This window comes from Sycon ciliatum, chromosome 3 (assembly GCF_964019385.1).
Source record: "Sycon ciliatum chromosome 3, ocSycCili1.1, whole genome shotgun sequence".
Lineage (NCBI taxonomy): Eukaryota > Metazoa > Porifera > Calcarea > Leucosolenida > Sycettidae > Sycon > Sycon ciliatum.
The window spans coordinates 32101349-32128025 of NC_088645.1; the positions used below are offsets into that span (position 1 = coordinate 32101349).

The window sequence follows — 26677 nt, forward strand, 5'->3', positions numbered from 1 at the left end:
ATCATGTTACAGTGATGGAGAGTTACTCTTAACTCGTATCCATATGTCCTTTTCTCTTCTACATATAATTATTACGGTAGTTCTTAACCCTTTAATACCGGCCTGCAGACTTTCGATCATAACAGTAATAATATATGATCGAAAGTCTGCAGGCCAGTAATATCTTCGTAACTCCATCATTTCTTGTGCGAATTCAATAATCAAAAGGTTTATTTGGTAGCGGAAACTCCAAGCTATCCAATGCAACAATTGCTGAAGAGTTATGATGTCGGACGCCAGAGATATTGCGCGCCGTGTTCTCACCTCGGCAAATAATTCAAATTTTTGATTGATCACTTCGGGGGAAAATCCCTTTTCGTGTGCTCTTTGAGTGACTAAGCACATGATAATGACGTAGTCAGCTGAGGTTTGAATCGTCTCAAACAAATTTGAGCGTTCTACGATGAAGGAGAGTGGAATGAGGTTGATGGGACGAATTTGCTTGCATATCAGGCTTGGAGACGACTTTGCTGTGTTACCGCACCTGATTTGTGGTGACTGGATAATGGAGCTTGGTACCATGGCGTTGCTCTCACCAAGAGCTTTCCAACGAGCCCTAGATTGTGAAAATCAAGTGAAGGAGACCAAAGTTATGACCTGGTGAAGTTGGAAATTGTGCTGAAATTCGTAATTCTGGTGCATGCTGTGCAAGTAATCCGGTAATAAAGGGTTAATGTGCGCAAGCTCCACTGCAGCGACTTCATTAAATGGAAAACCTTACACACACCAGTATTGTACTCCCTCCTGCCAGGCCACGAGTTCCCAATTAACTGTGGGTCGCAGCACGGCTGGAAAAATTCCTTCCGCTTCCAAGCAGGACTTGAACCTGGTACCCTCTGTTTCTCAATCATGGTCTTAGACCATCCCACTATGCCTGCCTGCTGAGGGTAACATGGATGCAGCTAATGGGATTTCGGTCTTTGACCACTTGGTGGTGGGTCTGATCTACTCACCTCCCACCGTTTAGGCGGTGCATCTGCGCCTTTGATCCTAGAGGGTGGTGGCGTTCCCACGGCGGATGCGGAAAACTCGGCTTCCAGCCGAGTCTCACGCGAACCGTGAAATTTATTTATTTATTTAGTATTGTACTCTACATGCAAAATTTCGATTGGCGCTGCAAAACTTAAGCGAGGATACTCCTTTCGCAATAATCACTGAAGTATCACTGCTCTAATCACCCGTTTTACAGTACTAGGTTTTGCTTCAAGTGTAAAGTACCGGGAGGGCGCCCCAACTGCTGCCCCCCCCCCCCCCCCCCCCGTAGTCATCGCTGTGAGGCGAGGTTGCTGACTGAATAATGGCTGCAGGTCATACCACGTATACTTCCTCCACGTCATCACAGTTGTCGCTTCGCAGAGTTTTCTTCTTCTTTTTTTTGTCCACTCGAAGCGAAGAAACCCCCGTATTCGGCTGTCATGGCATTCATCCGCTGCCGCCTTGGCTTTGCTTTGCTCAGAGCAAGTGTTATGTGCCTGCGTGGTAGCCGCTCTGTTTTCGCTGTGCATGCACCTGTCTCTTCTTCTGCCTCTCTAGTTGCTGCTGAAGCTGGCACTTCCCGTCATTAATTTTGTAGTCTTTTTGTTCTTATTATTTGCCATGCCGACCCCCGTAAGTCCAAATAGCTGGCAGGGAAGGGTTGGGTTTTTCAAATATTATAAAAAATCAAGAAATTGAGGCAGAGCATTCTCGATGAACTAAGCTTGAGTTTGTGGCCTCCCACTTCGCTGCACTTGCGGCTGAGGTCAACGCCGTCATCAGAGTTTGAGGTAGACCCTTCAGCACACAACAAGACACTGAACAAGACGCGCGTTCAAATTCAGGAAACTTCGTTTCCAAGTGATTCATGCCTCCAGGTGGCAGGCGAGGACGGCAAACTAGCATTTTTGAAGTTCACCTTGAAGACTTTCCAGCGGTGTAGGGTAAGCAGTTTCATACCTTCTTTCCTTGACAAGCTCTTCGCTGATTTTGTTGGTGTTTTCGGACCTGCTACCTTCGCAGCAACATGCGCCACACTTAGCGTTTTTTTAGGAATTTAACCCTTTGCATGCTGAGCCCCTTTTCTCCAATCCACTGGCTTTCCAGCGCACTGTCTCTTTTGGTGGAGTATGCACTCACAGCTCCGAACGAAATTTATTCTCATTTCACTCCACCTTGATGGATTTTCATCGTCCTGGGCCCGTTGGAAAGATCAGGACCAAGCGAATCCATCCTGGCAGCTCTCAGCTCCAAAGACACATCAGGGCCACTTCTACGTCCTCTCCAAACTACTCCACCGTGCCTCGGAACGGCACAACAACTCAATTTCACATTCTTGTTCGGCTTCTTGCCCAAATTCAACAGATTTTCACAATTCAAACTGCGCTGCAAAACTCAGATCCAAGAGCTTCATTTGATGTCCATCATGCATGCGCCGTGCCAAAGGGAAATTCCCTGGCACGCTCCTCAACAAAAAGAAGTCATAAACAAAAATGTTCGTGTTCACTCTGGGCCGTGATTTCCATGTTCATCTTGTCGCCGCTCAATGAATTCTTATCCTATGGTTAAGACCTTTATATCCCCGGAAAGATGAGGTGAAGACCTTTCCAACGGTGTATTGATTGTCGCGATGCGTTTATGTTTGACGACATTACGGAAGTTTGTACACTGGTCTATGCACTGCGATATATCGCGCGTTTTTTTGCGAGTTAACTCGTACTTAGTGGATCAGGTCATGCATAAAGTGCGAGTTAACTCATACTCAGCACGCAAAGGGTTAAGAACCCTTTGTTCTTGCCAACGTCAACTCCTGCATTTCTAAATCAGGAGAGATACGAGGATTCTTATGCCTGAGCTTGCAGTCTTGACAAATGCCCATGCGAACGATGTTGGCCGGCACGAACTCCAGAAAAAGATACGCCCTTGGGGGTGAAATAGTGTTGAGCACAATGAAATTGTTTGGTGCGGAAGAGAGCTGCGAGACCACCACGGCTTCAGTAACAAGTAGACCTTGCATATGAAGGGTCGTACCAATGTCCGAACACAGAAAGTATCGATTCAGACAGTTCGATTAAGACAAGCAAGTAACAAACATTGCGATGTGGGAAGCGACAATTGCACGTCAGGCGAAATTACTGGTCAGTCGGCGACACGCATTTTTCACAAAAATTTGCGTTTCACCTGCTGGGAGAGTATGCGTGTACTCGAGTCTTATCCCGAGCACGTTTTTTTCTTCTTTTTTCCAGCTCCAGTATAGCTGTATTTTTCATTGCAAAGCTGTCCTCGATTGTTGTGTTCGTTGTTCAAACGAAGTGGACATTCAATCATGAAGGCAGAGGACATAGGAGCCTGATTGGAGTTTCTCGTGGCATAGGACGGCCACACAGAGACACTTTGGGATTTTCTGAATATAAAATACCGTACGCACGATGCTGAGATCAATTTGTGTGATATCAAATTGTTTGTGATCTACCACATCGAGCAGAACGGGATCCAAACACAAGCTTACCGACGGTTAGGCTGCCGACCTGACTGGACAAATGATCCCTGGCTTCACCAGACGCCAGAAGTCAGACACCATGTCCTTTGCCGCGACGTCCATCTCCAAAAAGAACTCCATCTTCGTCGTGAAAAGGCTTGAAATACTCAATATTCAACCGAGATTCGCGGTCTCACCCTTTCTCAGATCGAATCATTTTTTGTTGTAGCTGTTGCAGGGCAGATCCCCGCCACTACTTCAACAGGCGATGGCTCCAAAGCATGCCTGGAACAAGCCATATCGAGGTTGCAAGCCACCCCTCTCAGCAAAAAATTCGAAGAAATTCGAAATTTCAATGGTGGAAGATATACTATGAAGAGAATTTCAAAACGTATGTTTCGCGGAGCGATCGCTGAACCTACGTCATTCAAACTTTGCAGGATGGTTCAGACGTACATGCTAGGCATGGAACCACAGGCGATGATGCCATAGCTGACACACAGAGTAACACACACAGCAGATTCGTGTGCACAGATACTAAATTAGTGGACGTCGTCATCTTCTTTCCCGCTGATCTCGAATGTACTATGACGTGCTATTTCGCCTGACGATGACGCGGAGGAAGTACATGGTTCGCATGCTCCTGTTTGCATGAGCTTCTCCAAGGAAAAAGGGGCCTGACGGATCAAACTTACTCGTCAAGCTGAGAAAAACCGCTTCGAAGATCACTCTACAAAAATGTATATTCCGAAAAAGTGACTGTTCCAAGCCCTACAGTCACCGAATCAATCCATTTTGCTCCTTTTCTCCGAAATTGTCGTGACCCAGATAACTCAAAATCGACCTCTGACTCTGTAAGACATTTTTTCTCGTTTGGAGAGGCCTATGCACAGTGAGCCTGTACTCACTACTGGAATTCAACCAAATATTCGGCCCATATTTATTTTCGGCAATTTTCGGCCTGGTCGTGTTAGGCCGAAAACTTGTTGCGGCCGAAATTTTGTTCTGCAAGGTTCAGTGTGACAGTGTATACAGGCAGCAGCAGGACAGGCCGAAAATTTAACAGGAGTAAAATGAGGTTTAGCCCTGGGAGGCCAAAATTTGAATGGGCCGAAAAATTGTCGACTTTAATACAGTAGGTATCGGTTATAGCGTGGGTGTTTGAAAAACGACTTTCTATTCTTTTTCCGATATTTCTTACACACGATAAATCAAGTGTGACATATCATATGCATGTGTATGTAACATGTTGCACATGTTCCGTTTGGCGTACTTCCTCCGGAAACAAAAACTTCGTGACTGTTTTTCACTATTTTTCGCTGCTGTTATTTCGCTCTCTCTGTGGTTCTGTCCGCCCGAAACACTGACATGACATTTCGGAATTGTAGAAAAGCATGATTCATATTTTAGACAGCCAACAGTCGTCGCAGAGCAAGGGTGTCGACGCTGCAAACAAAGCAAAGCGAACATGTTTTTCATTTTTCGTCCATCAGGCGCAATGGGAAGAAAAGCACTGCGCCCACTGCTCGTCGTAGCTATTTTTTAGTTCCGAACTTGACAGAGCAGTACAATGGCACCAAGGAGCAAGAAGAGTGGAAAATGAAAAGCAATAGCAGCTAGCGTTTTGAAATCTTCGCCATCCCCGAAACGCCTGTCTGCATGTGAACAGGTCGGCAAGATGTCAAAACTCCAAAACGCGGAGACGTGACAATCGTCACTTCACGCAGCAGAGCAAGATGAACAAGTTCATAATAGAAGTCGTTCAGTCACTGCAGAGACCAGACCTCAACGTGGATGATCTCGTCTTTTCCAGCAGCCTAGACAATGTGTCCTTGGTCGCAAAGGAGAAGGTGAGATATGATCGTGGCAGTAGGGAAGTGCTGGTACGACTATGATATCCCTCGGAGGAAATTTGAAATGTTTGGCGTTACCTGTGTTTGTTGTTCCGGGGCATCCTCGAGCGAGAGCGGAGGCGGCAATGAGTACCAACGCTGCAGCGCTGCGGTGGTCTCCGCCAAGGTGTTGGAGAAGGCATTTGGGTAACAGCGAAGACGATCAGGGATGCGGAGAAGCTTCTCCGTGACATACGACATGGCGTCGATCGACCTGCCACTTGGAATGGTTTCAGCGGTGATGAGTCGAGCGATGGCGACCCAGACTGAGACTCTACTCCCACTAATCGATCCTGTATGTTGTCGATTGAATGTGTTGAAGTGTTTCTCTTCCAAAAGAACATCTTTGTTGAGCACAGTAACTCCTTGAAAAGTCATGTCAAAAAGTCACGAAGTTTTTGTTTCCGGAGGAAGTAGTAATATTTCCACTCTTAATTATAGCTATGAATGTGACTCTACTTCATGACATGTATGCATACATCATTCGTACACACTCACAAGCACACACGCATGCGTATCCTTTCGTTGGCTCGCTCTGTTATGATGCGGGTTTTCCTTTTGGTTCTTGAGAATGTTTTTGACTTGAGAGTTGCAGTTTTGATCTCGAAGTCTTGTCATGGTTGGAACTGGTGCCTGGCTGGGGGCTGGGGAGTTTATGCTCCTGTGAATGTAATTGTTACCTCAGGCCAAGGTTACACGTGGTGGCAGCGAATTCGAATTCCACGTCTTGTGAGGGCACGCATACCAAATTATTTGTGGAAGACTGATCGTGTAGAGATGGCTCAGCAAGGTGGCGCTCCCCGCCCCCTCCACCACCACCACCGGGCCCAGCGCAACAACCAGCCCTCAGGCCAAGGTTACATGTGCAGGGGCAGGAAGATCATCGTAGATCTACGTGCAACGTAGTGCTACTGTGCATGCGGCTGGTCATAGTCACATAGGCTTACCATGACTGTTGCTATCCAACATGAGTTACATGACCCCAACAGTTGAACCTGCAGCACTACGACGCAACGCGAGTCAGATCAGAACTGCATTGGACAGATGTTATTACTACAGGCGATACACTTTGTACTAATCTGGCATGTTTCGCTACACAAAGTCCATTCTTAGGACCGATATATTCTACTATGCGATAAAATTAGAGTAAAAGTGCACTTGAAACCCATGTTATGATTATGAAAACATGAGAGTTCATTCTTGTAGGCGGTATATTCTTTTACACGACCACGCTATAACCGATACGCACTGTACAGTACGCCCTTCACGTGACAATGAGGTCCACACATATGGTGAGGTAGCAAGGGCCATGCGAGAGGGCTCTAGTACGAGTACACTTCCCGTTTGAACTTGCGAAGTAAAATAAAATCAATCAATCAATCAATCACTCAGGTGATTGCATCACAATTTAATACGACCTTTTTTTTAATTGCCCCCAGCAAACGATTTTCCTTTCCTTCAGCAGCTGTAAAGCCAGGAGGCACTTTCGTGACAAGGGGAGGGCTCGCCGTGCTTCACAGGATGTGTATTTCAGAACTTTGCCCTTCTAGATCTTTTGTTTTAAAGAATTCCAAAAACATTGCAGCGTTCGTGAGGGCCTGTTTTCGCTAATTCTTTAACCCTTTGTGGACGGACTGTATGAGTTTCGATCTAATAAGATCGAAAGTCTGCAGGCGGTAAAATCTTCGTAACTCCATCGTTTCTTGAGCAAATTCCACAATCGAAGGGTCTACGTGGTAGCGGGAACTCCAAGCTGTCCAATGCAACAATTGCCGAAGAGTTACAATGTCGGACGCCAGAAATATCGCACGCCGTATTCTTACCTCGGCAAATTCAAATTTTTGATCGATCATTTCGCCATTTTGGGGGAAAATCCCTTTTCGTGTGCTCTTTGAGCGACTGAGCACATGATAATGACGTAGCCGGCTGAAGTTTGAATCGTCTCAAACAGATTTGAGCGTTCTGCGATGAAGGAGAGTGGAATGGCGTTGATGGGACGAATTTGCTTGCATATCAGGCTTGGAGACGACTTTGCTGTGTTACCGGGCCTGATTTGTGGCGGATGGATAATGGAGATTGGTACCCTGACGTAGCTCTCGCCAAGAGCTTTCCAATGAGCCCTTGATTGTGAAAATCAAGTGAAGGACACCAAAGTTATGACATGGAAAAGTTGAAAATTGTACTGACATTTTCTAATCCTGGTGCATACTGTGCTAGTAATCCGTCCATAAAGGGTTAATACGAAAGCACCATCAGGCCGGAATTTGATCACACGGCTTCGAATGAATTTATCCCTACATGTAGTTTACTTCGCCTGGACAGATCTCCCCCAATCTCTGGCTGGGTGGAAAGATCAGGACAGCGTTCAGACGTTCAGACATACTTAATCTGAACAGACATGCCTGGACCGCTTCAACTCCATTCTACCTTACGGGGGTGGTAGCTGGGTGCCCATTGGAACAGTGATTCTCGGCTATCTCGACTCTGCTGGGAATCAGTTTACTACTTGTTGAGAGTAAAGCAACCTAAGATTTGTGTTCTCTTTGGCGAGTCCCTTGGCAGCAGTTCAGGGTCAAGTTTATGGTAAATATTAGAAGACAGGCCTTACGGCGCATCTGTGCCTGGTGGTTCTCTGCTGGTGGATCCGGTAGAACCAAGGTCCGTGCAAGTGGACATTAGGTGCTGCATCTACGTCGCATGCGTTTGCGTAAGGCAATGTGTATGATATGGTGAACTGTGTGGGCATTTACCCTGGCAATAGGCCCCCACAGCAGATCTTTGAGGGTAGTGGCGCTCCCGCGGATACGGCAAAGTCAGTCCGACGCAGTCTTTAGCGAGCCATAAAAAATTCTCGCTTTTAAATTAACAAATCAGTGGAGCTTGCGCACACTAAGAAAAGTTAGTAAGGGCTAGTGGTATGAAGCGAACTCTCCTTTCACACTCGTTGTACTTGTTTATCCTTGGTGTTCCACAGGATAGAATTATTTTAATTTTCACAGAGGCAGTATGCTTAGGTTCTGCGAAAGTGCTCAATACCTGATTCAGGCAGAGCGGCGTACACAAAGGCACACAATTAAAACCTTGGGCAAATCGGGAATTTGTCAAGGTTTTCACTGTGTGCCTTTGTGTACCGTACTGGCAATATATGTTGCCGCAGTGAGGCCATGAAGCGTTACATTGGCACATGTTTGCCGCACGCAGGGCGTTACATGCAAAGTCGCACAGGAGCCGTTACACAGGTTTCTATATTGCCGCAGTCCTTCTTTTGCTATTGCCGCATCACTTTTTTGCTATTGCCGCATCATTTTGGCGGTGCCGACGAACACGCTTTCTCGTTTGCTCACGAACTTTCTTCTGCTTCACTAAAACTTTCTTTGCACGATCAGCAGCAATCCTGTTTTTCGTCTCCTTTCTCTCCTCATCCTTTCCTTTTTCACTTTCCTTGGGCGTGATTTTCTTCATGCCGAAGGCGAATAGAGACTTCTGCATTGTCACAAGGAAACTGGTGAACACATCGCTCTTCTTCGCAAAACGACCTCGGGAAAGAAGAAACCATTGAGATCGCCAACCACTGAATGATGCGCCTTCGAGTGTCAGGACTTCCTGCTGCGTCCAGTTTTGAACTTTTCACCACGCGGTACACGTGCTTTCACAGTTTTCAGCCTTTTTTTGCAGTGCAAACTGCAATGAAAAGATCGCCGCACCCCGCCGGACGCGCGTTACGAAGTCAACGAAAATTTGTCGCACTAGCCTGGTCGCGCGTTACGCCGCACCCCCCCCCTGCGTTACGCGTTACGCGACAACATATATTGCCAGTACGGTATTTTAAATTTTCCGGTTCTGATCGCCATGCTCCGATTTCTCTGCTTTCTCCAGTGTTCACTGAGACAACCACATCACCATACAGGAGGCCTGCAGCAGACAATGCCGCCGACCTGGTCATCGGCGCGCTGTTCGCAGCCGCATTCTGTATAGTCTTCTTGGCTGGATTTTCTTACCAAATTTGCTATGGCAGGTGAGGACATGACTGTGTGTTGTGAGTGACTATACAGTAAAAACCTGGTTTAAGCGGCCACCTCACGGTGCAAGAAAACGCGGTCGTTAAAGCCAGGTTGTCTTTAGAACCAGGTCCCACAGTGTGTGTATAGAACTGTCGATGCATGGAAAAACGGTCGTCAAGAGCAGGTGGTCGCTAAACACAGAGGTCGCTCACACCAGGTTTACTGTAAATATACTCAATCTGCGGACAGCATGCCGTTTCGTTCTTTGTGAACTCAATAGCGCAGCATAGAGAAAATGAGGCTGTGTATATAGAAATCACGAGTGGTCGCTGGTGTTATAAGTACCGTCATGTAGTGCGTCCATGGAGCTATGAAGCCGAGACCTCTGGTCGGCGGAGCTTAATGGGCCCCACCACCACACTCCATCATTCACCCCAGTGTCTGGAGATATGTGGATTTTGTAGAAGAAAAAAATGTGACTGTAATGTCTCGTATAAAAGCCGGGCTTATTCCTGGAGAAGCCAATGTCACGGCTAGGCTTCTACTCAAGTCAGGCTTCTGTTCAAACCAGGTACGCCAACACTAAAACCAGGTTTATGTGCCGACAGAGCATCTCCAAAATCAGGCTTGTATTCAAAACGGGCTTCTGTATGAGACAGGCTTTTAGACAAGACACTGCAGTATAGGATATTGGCCGAGACGAGGTCTATATTCGGAAGTATGTGCCAAGTAGAAGACCGAGATCCCCATTATTTCATCCTTTAGGAGCTAGTATTATATTAGCCTTTTTAGTATGCCATCGTCCCTGAAGCCTTCGTCTTCCCTGGAAACAGACACGAGTGGAACAGTTTCACTCACAGGTGCGTAGAGCTCAATTCTGAGTGATATGCGAGCTGTCTGATTATTGTTATTAGTATAGCCTTCGTAGTAGTGCGCATAGGATACTGCCTGTTTTGGTCCTGAGGCTGTAAGAACAACAGGGCTTAGCATCTGCAGCACAGTGGCTGGGTGGTATAAGTGGTTGCTTGAGATTCATACTGTTGCGGGTTCGAATCCTGTTCTCTTTCTTTGTCTCATTCCTTTCCAAAACAATTTTGAAGTGGAGAAAAAATGCTTAGTCCCTCCAAAGGTGAAAGATTGCAATGCCTAAAGTGGTCAATGTCAGGGCTGGTATTTGGAATCACAAAACGGGAAACACGTCAGAGGCCATCTTGAATCACGCTACGTCATCAGATACCCGCACGTGATGCGGGGCCGCGAGATCGCGACTGCGCAAAAGTGTACTTGCCAGTACAGTCTTTGACCTAGCTGCAAGAGCAAGTGCTAGTTTTTATTTTATTTTTTGGTGGTGCTTGAACTAGTTCGAACTGCTTCCCTTTGACTTTCTTTGACAGAGCGGGTGCTGTTAGGGCTTCCTGTTGTCAGTTTGTATCCACCACCGGTCTTGTATGTCAGTGCTTGTACAAGGAGGTGTTCAGTAGTTATTTTCAGTCCGCACCATGGATCGCATCCAGGGTAGGAAATCGCACTCTGACCGGCTTTCCCGAGTCGAGAAAGAAGCGAACTAGTGGCCAGTTCGGCTCAGTATCATGCCCAGCTGGACGTAGATCAGATCGCCCCGAGGTCGAAAAAACCGACAGTAGTCCTGAAATCCTTACCTAGCAGAACATTGACGATGTGGAGCGCGGTGTTCAAGAACAAGGAACCATGGTAATAATTGGATTCGCTCCAGAAAAATTATTCTCGTGGTTCCCGGTTCCTTTCCCAATATTTCCTATGGTCTGGATACGTGCATCACGCTGAAGCCTAAATGAATCTGTAAGTCAGTCTTCTCCGTCTAGCTCAAGATTTTGTGAACATGTTATCAGTGAACAATAAAAGCAAAGGACACAGTGCAACAAATGGAAAATGCACGTCTCCTTCTTTTCCTTGCCGTGCGCACTGCACTGTCACAGTCTGCAGTTCTGACTGGAAGGTGTCTTCCGTTTGTGAAAGAACCAGCGCAAGTCGCGTGGCGCGGCGTCCTTCAAAACGACACAAGTGAGCTCCACATGAGCCGATTTTGACAATCGATTGCTCAAAATTTTCAGTAGGAGATGCTCCAGACTTTCACCGAAGCGAATTTCGCCAAAACGATCCTAGAGGTGGGACACGTTTACCGAGTTTGAGGGTGTTATTTGAGGTCTAAATTGCGAAAATCAAAAAATCCTTCGGTGAATCCCTTTGCCCACATCTGAACTCGGTGCCTGCAAAATCTCAGCCTGCTAGAGAGAACTGTGGCTCACTTGCGTGGATTTGAACAGGCCAGAGTCGACGCGAAGTACCGCAAGATTCCCTGTACACAGCATGGTGTGACACATGTCACGTGAACCAAGATGGCGCCCACGTGTTTCTGTACAAGTACTAGCCCTGAATGTAAACAGGGCAATTATGCGTAGTATGGGATGAGTCAAGGATTTCAGGTATGAAATTATAGAGTACCTTCATAGGCCATTCCAACATGCAAACACGCTTTTGGGCCAACTCACGCCATCATGCGGCCTGTGTACGTTTGGTTCATCAAAAAAATTCCTCCAATATGCTGTATAAATTGATATCGTTGTGCTTCGTCACATTATCGCCATGTACTGATTTCAGAAGTAGTGGTATGAAAGGCCCCATCAGTTTTTCAACTAGCTTCGTCTCCTTGTATGTTTCCCTCCGACTAAGTCTCTATTTAGTCATAACAGTGTAAATATATAATACTGGTTTCCCAATGCTGTAGACTGTTTCAGCCATACAGGCCTTATCAGTACAGCTACGAACTTTAAGCAAGCCGAGCTACCAGCCATGGAGCAAAGGAGGCACCACCGACATTAAGATAGCTCGTCGCTCTAGCGCAAGAGTGCTCTAACTACGAAAAGCAGCGGGGCAATGCGTAATGCAGCAGCACTAGAGCAGCCTACCGAGAGTGCTCACCAAGACGATTGTCGAGGAGCCTAATACTGGCTTCCAAAATGTTTTCGTGTGGCCCTTAATCAGTCGAAGTTTGTCAGGTGATTGGGAAAATACCATAACAACAACACCATTAACACTACAATCAACAACCCACACTCACCTAGCTGGTGTGCCGTTAGGCCTCCGCGGAATATGCTCGTATTTTTACCGATAATTCTTTTGAGCATTGCTCAAAATTTCGACCTATTATTCCCGTAATTTCACCAATAATTCTGGCAATAATGCTTTTTTTCTTCCCTTTTTTGCAGATACCGTACTGCGTACGGGTATTGTTGCCGTTTGTACGGGCAAAAAAACACGGTTCGCGTGACACTCGGCTGGAACCTTTTTTTCTTACTTTTTTGAAAGACAGGGCGAACAACTGCAGGACCACAAACTTTTTGGTACAAATCAGGGTGTTATAAATGAAAAAATGAAAAAAAAAACGGGGTATGGCTCAAATTTTACCGATTATTCCACAAAAAGTGCCAATAATTGCCGTTTTAAAAATCAGACCGATAATTCCCGAAATTATGCCGGCATATTCCGCGGAAGCCTATGTGCCGTCTGTTCCAGCAATGCAACCCACAACAACCACAACTAACAAACCATGCCATGCCGTGCGAAAACCAAAACAGCTGATATATTGCATATAATCGTTAGTCTTGGACAAAACAGATGACTTGTAAACTTATGGTCCTCTCTTTTTTAAGCCAATACATAATGCAAAATATTTAGGAAGTTCCTACACCTAGATTACCAAATATGGCGAATTCGAGACATACAAAAACAGCGCAATTCACAGTCGACCGATAGCATACTGTAGCCTGGGAAGGTAGTGATAAATGGATATATAAGAAAAGGCGACGAGGAGACAATAACTTTATTAATGCGATTAATAGTATAAGTGAAGCGGACATTACAAAATGATGAATGAGAATACATGTATCTAAAATGGTTGTTCCTAATCGATTTTCTTGAGACTATCATCAGGGAAAAATCGTCTCACAATAGAGGCCATACGGAAAAACAAACTACTTATAGGTTATAGGATAGTGGGGAGTATACAAGGTGAGGTGTGAAGAAAAAAAAACTAAAGTGGGAGAGAAGACGAAAGAAATTAGAAGAAAAGATGTGAGAGTGTTCCGACGGTGTGAGCTACTACAAAAGGTGAGTGAAATGAAGGCGTGGAAGCAGGTGAATGTGATAGAGTGAGGAAGTGTGAGGTGTAGGTGTCTGCGAATGAATACGTGTGTGAATGCCAGGTGAAGAGTCTCAATTTTGTGACATTTTCTTTCTGAATGCATAGATTAGGATTGTGTTTACGGATGAAAACAGCTTCTTATACCTTAAGTTCACAAAACCTACGAGCACGGCACAAAACAGTGAAGCATGAATCGTCGTACACTGAGCGGCATTGGCTACTAGACAAGAGGTGTTTTTTAATTGCTGACCCTTTCGTTGTGCTCTCACCTTCAGTCCGGTCATCTTGATCTTGGTTGTCCAACTCACTCTCTTCATCACTGCTCACACCTTCTTCATCCTCTTCCTCTTCCATCCTCTCCTCTGCACCCCACGACAATCCCACGCTACTGCTCGCTGCCAGTCCATGTCCGGTGGTAGAAGCCATTACCAGCGCACGAGTCATGCTCCTTGTTACTGGTCTCCGTACCTGTGCTTGTCCATTTCCTACAGTCTCACGTAACTGTGCACTTGCAGTGGGTTCAACCGGTACTGTAATAGTGTGGTTCTGTTGTGCAACTGGCACCTGTTTGCGGGGACGGCCTCGTCCAGGTCGCCCGGCTTTGGCTGCATCTGACAATAGGTACAATGGTACATGTTGTTTGACGCGTGCGTTCAGGTGCTGAAGGGTTCTTCCTACATATCGGCTATCACAATGCCGACATTCAAAATGATAGATTACATGGCTAATTAGTTGGGTAGGAAGAACATCCTTCTTCACCGTGAACGCACGGGCCGTAGTGAAGACAGTTGTCAATGCTGTGGCAAAATAGGTTTGTCTGACCACAGTCCTCACGGCGCGGGCCACATCCAGCGAAATTTGACCTTTCCATGGAAGTCGTAAAAACACACGACATGGGTCAGGTCCAAACTCAGACTCGGCAACCTGAATATCAGGTTCGCTAAACAGCTTACTGAGGAGCTGAACAGGATATCCATTCTGAACGAATACCTTCTTCAGGAAACAAAGCTCTTGCTGAAGCTTGTCAGACGAGCAAATCCGCCTAGCGCGCATGATCAAATTTCGTACGAGATTAGTTTTGTATAAAGTCGAGCAATAGGAGTCGTAGACAATGTATTGCCCGGTGAACGTTGGTTTTCGATATACTGAAGTTGAAACAGCCATCTCCGTTTTCTCGACTAACACATCGAGAAAAGACAAACGGTTTGACTGCTCATGTTCACATGTAAATTTCAGAGCGGGATGTAGGTTGTTGAGCATACCAAGAAACTCATTCGATTGTTCCAGATTACGGAAATGCGTGAACGAATCATCCACGAATCTAACATATAAACTAGGCCACATCGCACTTGGAATCTTCGATTCATAAAACCCGACAAACACATTGGCCAGAACTGGACCCAATGGTGAACCCATGGCCACCCCGTCAATTTGGCGGTACATGGTGTCATCAAAAGAAAATTCAACATCAGTTGTCATCATCTGCATTAGTCTGCGGAACGCAGTTTCGGACATCCAGGGAGAATCGAACTCACACTTCCTCACTCTATCACATTCACCTGCTTCCACGCCTTCATTTCACTCACCTTTTGTGGTAGCTCACACCGTCGGAACACTCTCACATCTTTTCTTCTAATTTCTTTCGTCTTCTCTCCCACTTTAGTTTTTTTCTTCACACCTCACCTTGTATACTCCCCACTATCCTATAACCTATAAGTAGTTTGTTTTTCCGTATGGCCTCTATTGTGAGACGATTTTTCCCTGATGATAGTCTCAAGAAAATCGATTAGGAACAACCATTTTAGATACATGTATTCTCATTCATCATTTTGTAATGTCCGCTTCACTTATACTATTAATCGCATTAATAAGGATATATAAGAGTACGAACCGTGCTGTTAGATGTGTGAATAGGTTCAGGAAGTTACAGGTGGTAGAAGCTATCTACATACGTATCTGTGATCCTGTTCTGTGTAAGCAGAGATAAAATGTAACAGCTCTGAAAGTCTTCAAATAGTACGCACCCATCATGTCCATTCACACCCTCACTCAGTTTTATACATTTACATATCCAGTTATCACTACCTTTCCCAAGCTACAGTACGAATAGAGAGGTTAAAATGCACACTATATCTGACATGACGCGAAAGTTCAGCTCGCGTTATTTGGCTCACGAGTAAAAAAACCCAACGCATGTGACCTGCAGCTCACGTCGAAATTTGGAGTTTACGTGAAATTGCGCGTCACGCCGGAAATAACGTGCATCTTAACCTCCCTATTGATTGATTGTGAATTGCGCTGTTTTTTTTTGTATCTCTTGAATTTGCTATAATTTGATACTCCAGACATGAGAACTTCCTAAATATTTTGGAGTTTTAATATATCGGCTGCAATGAATAAAACTATAATGCGCACTCATATCACAATTATAGCAATGAATATAGTGTTCCAGATCGTTTTCTTATCACAATTCTCAATGAAAGAGACTTGTGACAAGAAAACGTTCTGGAACACTTTATTCGTCGCTATGATTGTGATCTGAGTGCACATAATAGTTTTATTCACTGCAATATTAAATTTAGATTATCGTCTCAACGTCGCCTTTTCAAATTATAAGGGCTGTTTTGGTTTATTCCCAATTGCGTGACGAACTCCCACTGATGAGAGTCTAATGAAAACATTTTGGAAACTACTTCAAGTAGTATAATTATAGTCTTGCACTATTTTGACTACACAATTTGTTTTATTCATTGCCCCGTTTAGTACTCATAGAGTATTAGTTTATTATGGTTCTCGTAGAGTACTTTTATAGTACTCCCTGTGCACAGGGAGTACTTGTATAGTACTCCCTGTGCACAGTCAGTAGTAGATTGTTGTGTGTGGGTTACCCGTATTTTGCAGTAGTGCCTAGTACTAACCCTTTTGCAGGCATAGAAATTCCTGGTTTGAATAGAAGCCTAGCACTAACGTAAGCTTCTACAGGAATAAGCCACGCTTTAGCCCTTTGAGAGCCGCCCCATACTTGAATGCGTCGTAAACGACGCATTCAAATTCAAAACTTCAAAAGATCGTAACTCAGTCCAATCTCGCTCAAATCCAGTGATCCAGGGCGAAGAGAAAACTCTCACCTGTCGGGAGAAACAATCCGCGAAGCGCTGCGAGCAACGGTTCCTGAGATAAATCACTCGTAAGTTGAGCCGCGATCGCGGCAATTTCAAAAGCGCGCAGTGCAACTTTAGTATTGAGAATTTTGAGACTTTTCGTCACGCTGGTTTACTCGAATTTGCACGGGTTTCACTGTTGATATTGTCAAGAGAACACAGCGAAAAAATTGGAACTCCACGATTGAGTAAAATGAAATATCTGGAGCGGGACGCAATTGGACGCATTTGGGGCATTTTTCGTACTGTCGCTGCGATCTAGCGCTGGATAGACGGTGTGCCGGCTATCAAGATCGACCTAATTCTCTTCCTCTCTCGGAGACCGTTCCAAGGAAGCCCTAGATTGTGAGGATTGAGTGAGTAGAACTGAAGCTATGATCCAAGGAACACGAAAAATGCCGAATTTTGAAATTTTCCTGTGGCTCTTAAAGGGTTTATACATGGCAGTACGGCATTTTATGCAGGCATGGGATAGCCATAATTTTCAGGCGTGCAAAAAACACAGCAATGGGCTTCAGAATTTCCATTTCTGGAATGTTTCCTGTGGCTTTCGACGGACCTGCCGCACTGGCCCCGACAAACCAGCCTGCGCATTTTCAAATCCGATTTAAACTGAACCAGGCTAAAATGCCACTTTTAATTCTGCGGAAAAAGGGTTCGGGACAAGCATTTTTGTACAATTTTTATTACTATTATTATGCACTTACGTGTCAATGTCAGCGGTGGTAAACCGCCCACAAATTCGCACGTGATGAATGGACGTGGGAAATGAGCACCGAGCATTCGGTGCGGCATGGAAATAAAAGAGTGAAGACAACAGAAATGGAAATACAATAACTAGATATACCCGCTAAGGAGCAGATGACAGCATTGCTCAGATTGAACAGAGGACGCAGATACTGGATAAAGGGGATTGTCGACTCCGTTTTGAGAATAATCCAGTAAATTGGTGGCAGGTGGATGCAAATCCATGCACTACGTTAAGGCCAAGTAAAAAAAAAGCTAGATGATCGTCCCCGTCCGCCCCAGTTTTTGTCAGCGCCCCAAGAAATATTTTATTTTTTAAATCGTGAGTTTTACTATATGGACCACATACTACTAGTATATCACAACGTCAGTATCGATCTGCTGAAGAAAGAAAAAGAAAAAAAGAAAAAAAAAGAAAAAAAGAGAAAAAAAACCTTGATGTTGTTGTGTACACTGTGTGCATGAGAGGGTAAAAAGTAAAAAAATAAAAATAAAATCCTCCCGCCCTCCCCGATTTTTCCAAAAAAAAGGACGATCATCTAGTAATTTTTTTTACTCGGCCTAAGAGAGGAATTTTGTTGGTATTAAAGATTTAAATTATTATTACCACAGCAGCTATGAAAAGCAATAATGTGATATGTTGGAGCAATATTATTGTACAATTAGCAGTAATAAACCTTGCTGAAACATCAACATTTGCCAGACCTGGTTTGAGTCATTCTTGGTCGCTTTCTTTCTAATCTTCCACTACAGATGTGGACGAAAACTCGCTGAGAAGCTTAACGACATCGGAGATCAAAAGATGAATGGAAACTTCTTGTCCACGGAAAAAGGAGAAGAGAATGGAATGGGCGAGATATACTCCAAAGTTCAGATGTGCGTGACTAAGTTTATTGATCACCACGCAGCCTTGAATGAGGATCATGATAATACTGGGTACTCCTCTAAAAAACAATGGCCCATCTCCTCTGTCAATGCTGACTCAGCTGCTAACACACAGCCTAGGTTGGAAAAACTTGACATCTACTTACACTGTGAGAATGGAAAAGAGTCTCAACAACAGGAAGCCGATACCACTTCAAACGTTAGCGCCGAGTCTAGGTTGGAAAAAATTGACATCTACTTACACTCTGTTAACGGAAAGGAGTCTCAACAAGGGAGAGCCGACATCACTTCAAATGTTACTGACATGTCTCAGCTTGACGAGATCGACATCAACAGTGTGCCGCAGAGTGCCAGATCCCAGGTCAATGGACTGCTGGGAGGCTCCACTGAACCGCACTGCCACATCGATGTTGCCAATGAAGAGAGTCCAGCAACACAGCAGACCAGAAAAGGCAACAAACTCAGTATAGCCAGCATGTGGTCGCCTGTTATTGACATCCACAAAAACTACATAGCGCCTTACCAGCTCAAGTTCAAGGACGCTTTGAAGACACACGGGATCGGTTCATATGGCAGAAATGATAGTAAGGAGGTACGGGCGCATCAAAAAGTAAGGTCACAAGCCACCCACGAGTTTGACATGACCTCTCTGGGGCCAGACACCAAAAATACAGCTGCAACAGGTGATGTGTATGAAGATGCCAACTCGCTAAGGATGACTGTAACTGAGGATATCATTTATGATGGTGCCGTTGCCGATACTGAAGCACTCAGCAAGGCCGACTCAAAAGATCGTAACAAATCAAGCTCAACGCCTCCATCAACATCGGGTTGCGTAATAGTGTCTGCCTTGCCAATTACTGAAAATTCAGGGAAATTGGCTCCAGGATCATCAAGCAAGAATGATTCGAGCGCAGAGGCAAGTTCCAGTCTGGAAGCTGCCACTACAAAAGCTGAGAAAAGCGCCGTGTTGATAGAAGATGATGTGTATAATAATAACAATAATAACGTGTATGCCGAAACATTTCCTGTTCTTGGAGGGACTAACACCTCCCAGTCCAAATTTGCTTCGGCAAAGGTTCAGAAGAAGGAAATTGTGACGGATCGGAGAAGCAAACTGGGAGCAAAGCAGGAGGAGGTTCCAAATCTACTCAGCGTGGCTCTGCAACAGAAGGAAGGCAGCGAAGCACCCACCTTTACACCAGCCACTGCTCAGACAGCACAGGGGGCTCCAGGTGACCTGATATATGATGATGCGCTTTTCGTAGCCGACACTGAAGCACTCAGCAAGACCGACTCAAAAGATCGTAACAAATCCAGCTCAATGCCTCCATCAGCGTTGGGTTGCGTAAAAGTGTCTGCGTTGCCCCCAATGCCAAACGAAGCAAGGACATCGGCTACTGATGATGTGTATGACGATACAGGTTATGTTGCTGGAGGTAGAAACCCATCCCAGTCCAACTCTGCTTCGGCAAAGGTTCAGAAGAAGGAAGTGTTGACGGATGAGAGTAGCAAACTGGGAGCAAAGCAGGAGGAGGATGATATATATGAAGACACAATTAAAGAAAATTCAGGGGAAATGGCTCCGGGATCATCAAGCAAGAATGATTCTAGCGCAGAGGCAAGTTCCAGTCTGGAAGCTGCCGCTCCAAAAGCTGAGAAAAGTGCCGTGTTGATAGAAGATGATGTGTATGACGATGCATTTTCTGTTCTTGGAGGGACAAACACATCCCAGTCCAAATCTGTTTCTGCAAAGGATGGGAGTAGCAAACTGGGAGCAAAGCAGGAGGAGACTCCAAATCAACGCAGTGTGGCTCTGCAACAGAAGGAAGGCAACAAAGCGCCCACCTTTACACCAACTACTGCTCAGACAGCACAGGGGGCACCAGGTGACCTGATATATGATGACGCGCTTTTCGTCAGCAAGAATGAGACAGGCTCTGGTGGTGGTGATTGTTCGCGAATGGATAGCTCAACAAAACCAGACTCAAGTGGAGAAGCAGCGAGGAAAGCACTACCAGCCAGCCCAGCAACCCAATCCAGCCCAGCAACCCCAGCGCGTAACAACCATCACAAGGAAACATCTAGGCCAACCCAACCGTGCTTTCAATCAGCCAAGCTGAAGACTATTTCAATACCTCTGAAATCTCAGTTTCCAAACTCATCCCAGGAGCAGGACGATATTTACGAAGACACAATTAAAGAAAATTCAGGGAAAATGGCTCCGGGATCATCAAGCAAGAATGTTTCTAGCGCAGAGGCAAGTTCCAGTCTGGAAGCTGCCGCTCCAAAAGCTGAGAAAAGCGCCGTGTTGATAGAAGATGATGTGTATGACGATGCACTTTCTGTTCTTGGAGGGACAAACACATCCCAGTCCAAATCTGTTTCTGCAAAAGATGGGAGTAGCAAACTGGGAGCAAAGCAGGAGGAGACTCCAAATCAACGCAGTGTGGCTCTGCAACAGAAGGAAGGCAGCAAAGCGCCCACCTTTACACCAGCTACTGCTCAGACAGCACAGGGGGCACCAGGTGACCTGATATATGATGACGCGCTTTTCGTTAGCAAGAATGAGACAGGCTCTGGTGGTGGTGATTGTTCGCGAATGGATGGCTCAACAAAACCAGACTCAAGTGGAGAAGCAGTGGGGAAAGCCCTACCAGCCAGCCCAGCAACCCAATCCAGCCCAGCAACCCCAGCGCGTAACAACCATCACAAGGAAACATCTAGGCCAACCCAGCCGTGCTTTCAATCAGCCAAGCTGAAGACTATTTCAATACCTCTGAAATCTCAATTTCCAAACTCATCCCAGGAGCAGGACGATATTTACGAAGACACAATTAAAGAAAATTCAGGGAAAATGGCTCCGGGATCATCAAGCAAGAATGTTTCTAGCGCAGAGGCAAGTTCCAGTCTGGAAGCTACCGCTCCAAAAGCTGAGAAAAGCGCCGTGTTGATAGAAGATGATGTGTATGACGATGCACTTTCTGTTCTTGGAGGGACAAACACATCCCAGTCCAAATCTGTTTCTGCAAAGGATGGGAGTAGCAAACTGGGAGCAAAGCAGGATGAGACTCCAACTCAACGCAGCGTGGCTCTGCAACAGAAGGAAGGCAGCAAAGCACCCACCTTTACACCAGCTACTGCTCAGACAGCACAGGGGGCACCAGGTGACCTGATATATGATGACGCGCTTTTCGTAGCCGATACTGAAGCACTCAGCAAGACCGACTCAAAAGATCGTAACAAATCTAGTCCAATGCCTCCATCAGCATTGGGTTGCGTAAAAGTGTCTGCGTTGCCCCCAATGCCAAACGAAGTAAGGACATCGGCTACTGATGATGTGTACGACGATACAGGTCTGGTTGCTGGAGGTATAAACCCATCCCAGTCCAACTCTGCTTCGGCAAAGGTTCAGAAGAAGGAAGTGTTGACGGATGGGAGTAGCAAACTGGGAGCAAAGCAGGAGGAGACTCCAACTCAACACAGTGTGGCTCTGAAACAGAAGGAAGGCAACAAAGCGCCCCCCATTACACCAGCCACTGCTCAGACACCAGAGGGGGCAATGGGTGACCTGATTGACAATGGAGACACGGTGATAGATGATGATGTGTATGAGGATACGAGTTTGTTTGCTCAAGGCCCAAACACATCCCAGTCAAACTCCGCTTCTGCAAATGCCGAGAAGAAGGAAGTGTTGACTGACGGGAGTAGCAAACTGGAAGCAAGGCAGGAGAAGACTTCAAGGTTTCGCAACATGGGTCTAAAAGCACTTCGGAAAAAGCTGCCTGGCTCAGACAAGAAGATCATCAACATTGAGGCCGAAGCAACTCATGGACCCACTACAGATGAAAATACTGACCTTGACATTTATCAGGATGTTCTAGCCCCCAATAGTCACTCACTTGAAGAGGACACGGAAGATGTAGTTGCCAAGAACACTTCCAGTCTGCCAAATCCGATCCCGGCAAAACTAGCAAGGCAACTGGTGCCAGAAACAAGTCAAGAATCGTTAGACAGGCTCACTGCTGCTGTTGACGAAGCTGACGAATGCCCTGATGCTGTATCCATGTCACCGCAGGCTTCTGTACAACAGCCAGCAGGCAACCTGAAAACAAGGCCAGCAATCTCGCCCCTGATAGCCGGTCAAGAAACATTCGGGAGCAATTCCCGCACAAGCAACGCCGGCAAGATTTCCGCTGGAGAAGACCAACACTCCAGAAGACCACCAGCCAAGCCGGTCCGGCCAGTACTCGCCGAGAAGCTACTCGGCAGTGCAACTGAGAAGGATGTGGACGACGACGGTGACATCTATACAAATGAGCCGGCAGGAGTGCAGGGGTCCTCGTCATTGACAGAGAACATCTTGTACTCCAGGCGCAGCAATCCACTCCAAGCTAAAGGTTCTCCTAGTGTAAGTCCTTTGGCCACGAGACGCGCTGAAACGCCAAAGCAGCAGCCGGAGCACACTGGCCAAGGTGTGCTACTTCACGGCGTAGTTGATCAGCTCATGAAGAGCAAGTCGGCACTACAATCGCACACGCCGCAACTGTCTCGCCTCGCCGTCCACAGTGCTGTCAGCAAGCTGCGCACGCTCATCTCAAAGCGCGATGCAGAGAACTTGCCGTCCAGCCCAACGGCGCAAGAAGCGCCCGGCTCGCCTGTTTATGGCAACCCTAGTGCATGCACTCCGGTTAGCAGACGACGCTCGCCACCAGCATCAATATCAACCACCGCCGATAGCGACTTGTACGGAACTTTAGACGCATTGACCAGCTCATCCATCTACGGCAATGCCGATACATGCACACCATGCACGCCCGTGAGCAGGAGGCAGTCGCCGCCGGGAATTCCAGCCGGCATCAACCACGATATGTATGGCAATATAGAGACACTACCTACGGCAATCTACGGCAATGCGGACGCCTGCACTCCGGGAACGCCGGCGAGTAGGAAGCATTCGCCACCGTCGACCCTAGCCAGCGCCAACAGGGATAAGGTTGGACAGGTTGAACAGGTTGGCACCCTGTCCGCCTCGGTTATTTATGGCAATACTGACACCTGTACACCATGCACGCCAGTAAGCAGAAGGCCCACACCACCGTCGATCCCTCCATCACCTAATCCAAAGAATGATGTGTACGGCAATGCATAGGCCCTGCCATTGAAATGTACAACAGCAACCAGAGCTGTCACGGTCCGTACCTCTGCCAGCAAGCCAGAACATGCATTTTGCAATCTCTCTCACCAATCCAGAGTCGGAATATTACAAGCTTTCTCACAGTTCCTGCACTGGAGTATTTGTCACAGTTCCAGAGATTGAACATGGCAGCTTTCCCCGCAGACCCAGATGGTGGCTTTATCGCTGTGCTGACATCAGCTCTCAGCGAATTTTCTAAATAACCCCCTCGTTGAGCGCCAGTTATAATCTAGCCGCCTGCAAAGAAAGCAACGATGTATTCTCGTCAAACACACTCTAACCAGTACACGATGATGGCGTTAGAGAACACTGAGCTGTCTAGTGCCAAGTGTGTTCAGTGGCTGGTCCCGTCTACACGGCACACGCAACGTGCAAGCGGTGTGGCAATCGCGGTCTTTGGTAGCCTCTACATTGCGTTTGTAGTGCAACCAAAACGCCGTTTCTACTGGTATTCACGCGGCGCCCAAAGAAAATAACTATGATCGTGGTACCTCAGCATGGACACATGGAAACGATGCCAAATGCACGTTTAGCATATTTCTCGTTATGTATATTCCACGGGAGACATTCCTGCTCAGTGAACAATTCCCCTGTGCTTCTTTCGCGGTCTCTCTAGACCTTTGTTCTTTCTCCGTCTACTCACCTCTAGAAGCCTGACACTATTTCTTCCCTCAAACTCGAACAGATTTTCTTTTCCATTACAGTGGTCTTCTTGGGAAGCTTTTGATGCATAATCGGTGACTGTGCGCCGACTCATATCCTAAGTTTCCATTTTCTTCCGCATGCATGACCTCACAAGACCTTTATCGCTTTTTCGGTAACAATGAATTGGCGGTGATAGTAGTTTAGTAGGCCTCTAGTCTCTGTTAGCTTTATCACACGTACACCATTATTCTCGCAATCAAAACTGCACCGTTCCAGCATCCTCGTTAGATGGTAAATTTTACCATTTCATCTCTTTGTGTCAATCATGTATGCTCAGAAAGGCTATTCCTATAATTTATTACTATACATTTCAACGTTTCGGTCTACAGAATCATCGTCAGGAATGAACAGTTCATGTTTCTTATTATCCTTTCATTCATTCACATACACAGCATCTACTCTCACTCTGCATTTCTGAGGCAAGGTTCTTGATAGCCCCTCACTAGGCATTGACAAGCACTCCTCCAGGCTGTGCTTTAGCATATTTCACCTTTCCCACTGCGTAGTGCTAGGACTTGGCACGACTCTCCCGCTACAGACGTCAGACCATGCATTACGCATTGTTGTGTACTTCGGCGTGTGTTTGTGCATTCTTGCATGATTCTTTGTGCGCATGCGCATCTAGATGTGCATGCATGTCTGTCTGCGCAGTTGTGTGTGTGTGTGTGTGTGTGTGTGTGTGTGTGTGCGTGTGCATGTGTGTGTGCGTGTGCATGTGTGTGTGTGTGTGTGCGCGTGCGTGTGTGTGTGTGTGTGTGTGTGTGTGTGTGTGTGTGTGCTTGCGTGCATGTGTGCGTGTGTGGTTGTTGGTATGTCTCTTGGCTCCGGGTTCCTAGTACTCAGTAGGCAAGGCCGGTTGGTGAAGTAACTCCAATTTCACTTCAAAGTACCAGTGCATCTAGTGTCTGCTGCTATCAAAGCAGCGTGCTGTCTAGACTTAATACCCCAGCAAGTGTAGGGTGTGCATAGGTAACTGTCTTGGCCGTTTTATGCCAATGTACTCCGTGCGGCCAGGTGTACATTGATGGTCGATTCGCATGGCTTCGCAGGTTGTGTGGATTGGACAGTTATCTGGCGCTAGTCTTGATCTGTCTCATTCAGATCTTGTCCGCTATCGTTGCTATACGAGAAAATCTGTGGGTGCACATCCAGTGCATTTGCGGATTTGCGTGCTTCTCTTGTGACGGATGTATATACTTCAGTATGGTACATGATGTGTGTGTGTGTGTGTGTGTGTGTGTGTGTGTGTACGTGTGTGTATGTGTGTGCATGTGTGCGTGTGCAGGCCTGCCAGAACCGGTCCGGTTGGTCAGGTTATCACCGGACCAACTTGTTGGCCACCAACACGTGTGTTTCATGCTGTGGAGGGCATGTGTACCCGCTATATCATACACAAACTGTATGAAAGGCCACGCAATTACAGGGCCAATCAGAAACTGCTTCCGGCGGTACTTGCGTGTGCGTGTGTGTGTGTGTATGTGTGTTTGCACATGTGTGTGTGTGTGTGTGTGTGTGTGTGTGTGTGTGTGTGTGTGTGTGTGTGTGTGTGTGTGTGTGTTTGCACATGTGTGTGTGTATGTGTGTTTGCACACGTGTGTGTGTGTATGTGTGTTTGCACACGTGTGTGTATGTGTCTGTATGTGTGTTTGCACATGTGTGTGTGTATGTATATGTGAGTGTGTATGTGTGTATGCATGCGCACGTGCATATTTATGCGTGTGTGTGCGCGTGTGTGTGTGTGCATGTGTGTGCGCGTTTGCCCGGGTGTGTATGGGAGCCATGGTAAAGCGTTCATGTTGTGTGTGACCCCGTTCTTTCTTCATTGTACAGTACCTTGGTTGTTAGAAATAGTTCACTGATGTACAACAGTTCAGTCGCCCGTCGAAGAGCTTTGAGCCCATGAACGCCCAGCCTGACAGCGGTGTTGGTGTTCTTATAGCTTCTCTCCAATGTATGTGTGTAGTGCATACGATCCAGTACAAATTGTTTCTAAGAACGTGATAAGAACAGAGCAAAGTTGCTTTGAAAAGATAGGGACATGCAGGCCGACCTCTTTTGACACGACGTTCTTGGGCGCACGACTACTTTACTGTCAGAGAGAAGTTTGCGTTGTCATGATCTAGACGCATAGATATACTAGTAGGTGAACAAATAACCCATACTAGTAGTCAGCGATCCGAGTGCAGTCAGTGAACGGGGGTTGGATAAACTGCGTACTGTATTTTCCCCATTAAAGGGGAAGTTAAGGCAAAAATTAAAATTTCACCAGTTGTAGTCTTCGGGGTGCTGAGTCGAATGGTCGTGGTCCGAGGAAGCTGAGACGCTCCCTTCCTACTTGAATCCCAATCGAACTCGCGCACTTCCACCGAAACTGGGTGACTGCGCCCTACGAGATGGGGATTTGTATGCAAAATGT

The 26677-nt window shown here is 46.3% G+C and overlaps 1 protein-coding gene across 1 annotated transcript in view; it reads left to right on the forward strand.

Moving 5' to 3' along the window:
- Window positions 1–24807, forward strand: part of LOC135811976 (mucin-2-like) — a 39486-nt gene extending 14679 nt beyond the window's left edge. Inside the window, exons 5-6 of the mRNA XM_065325257.1 lie at window positions 9262–9400; window positions 18228–24807. Of these exons, the coding sequence (XP_065181329.1) occupies window positions 9262–9400; window positions 18228–23511 (5423 nt within the window). The 3' untranslated portion in view covers window positions 23512–24807. The remainder of the gene's footprint in view (window positions 1–9261; window positions 9401–18227) is intronic.
- Window positions 24808–26677: the final 1870 nt, after the last annotated feature.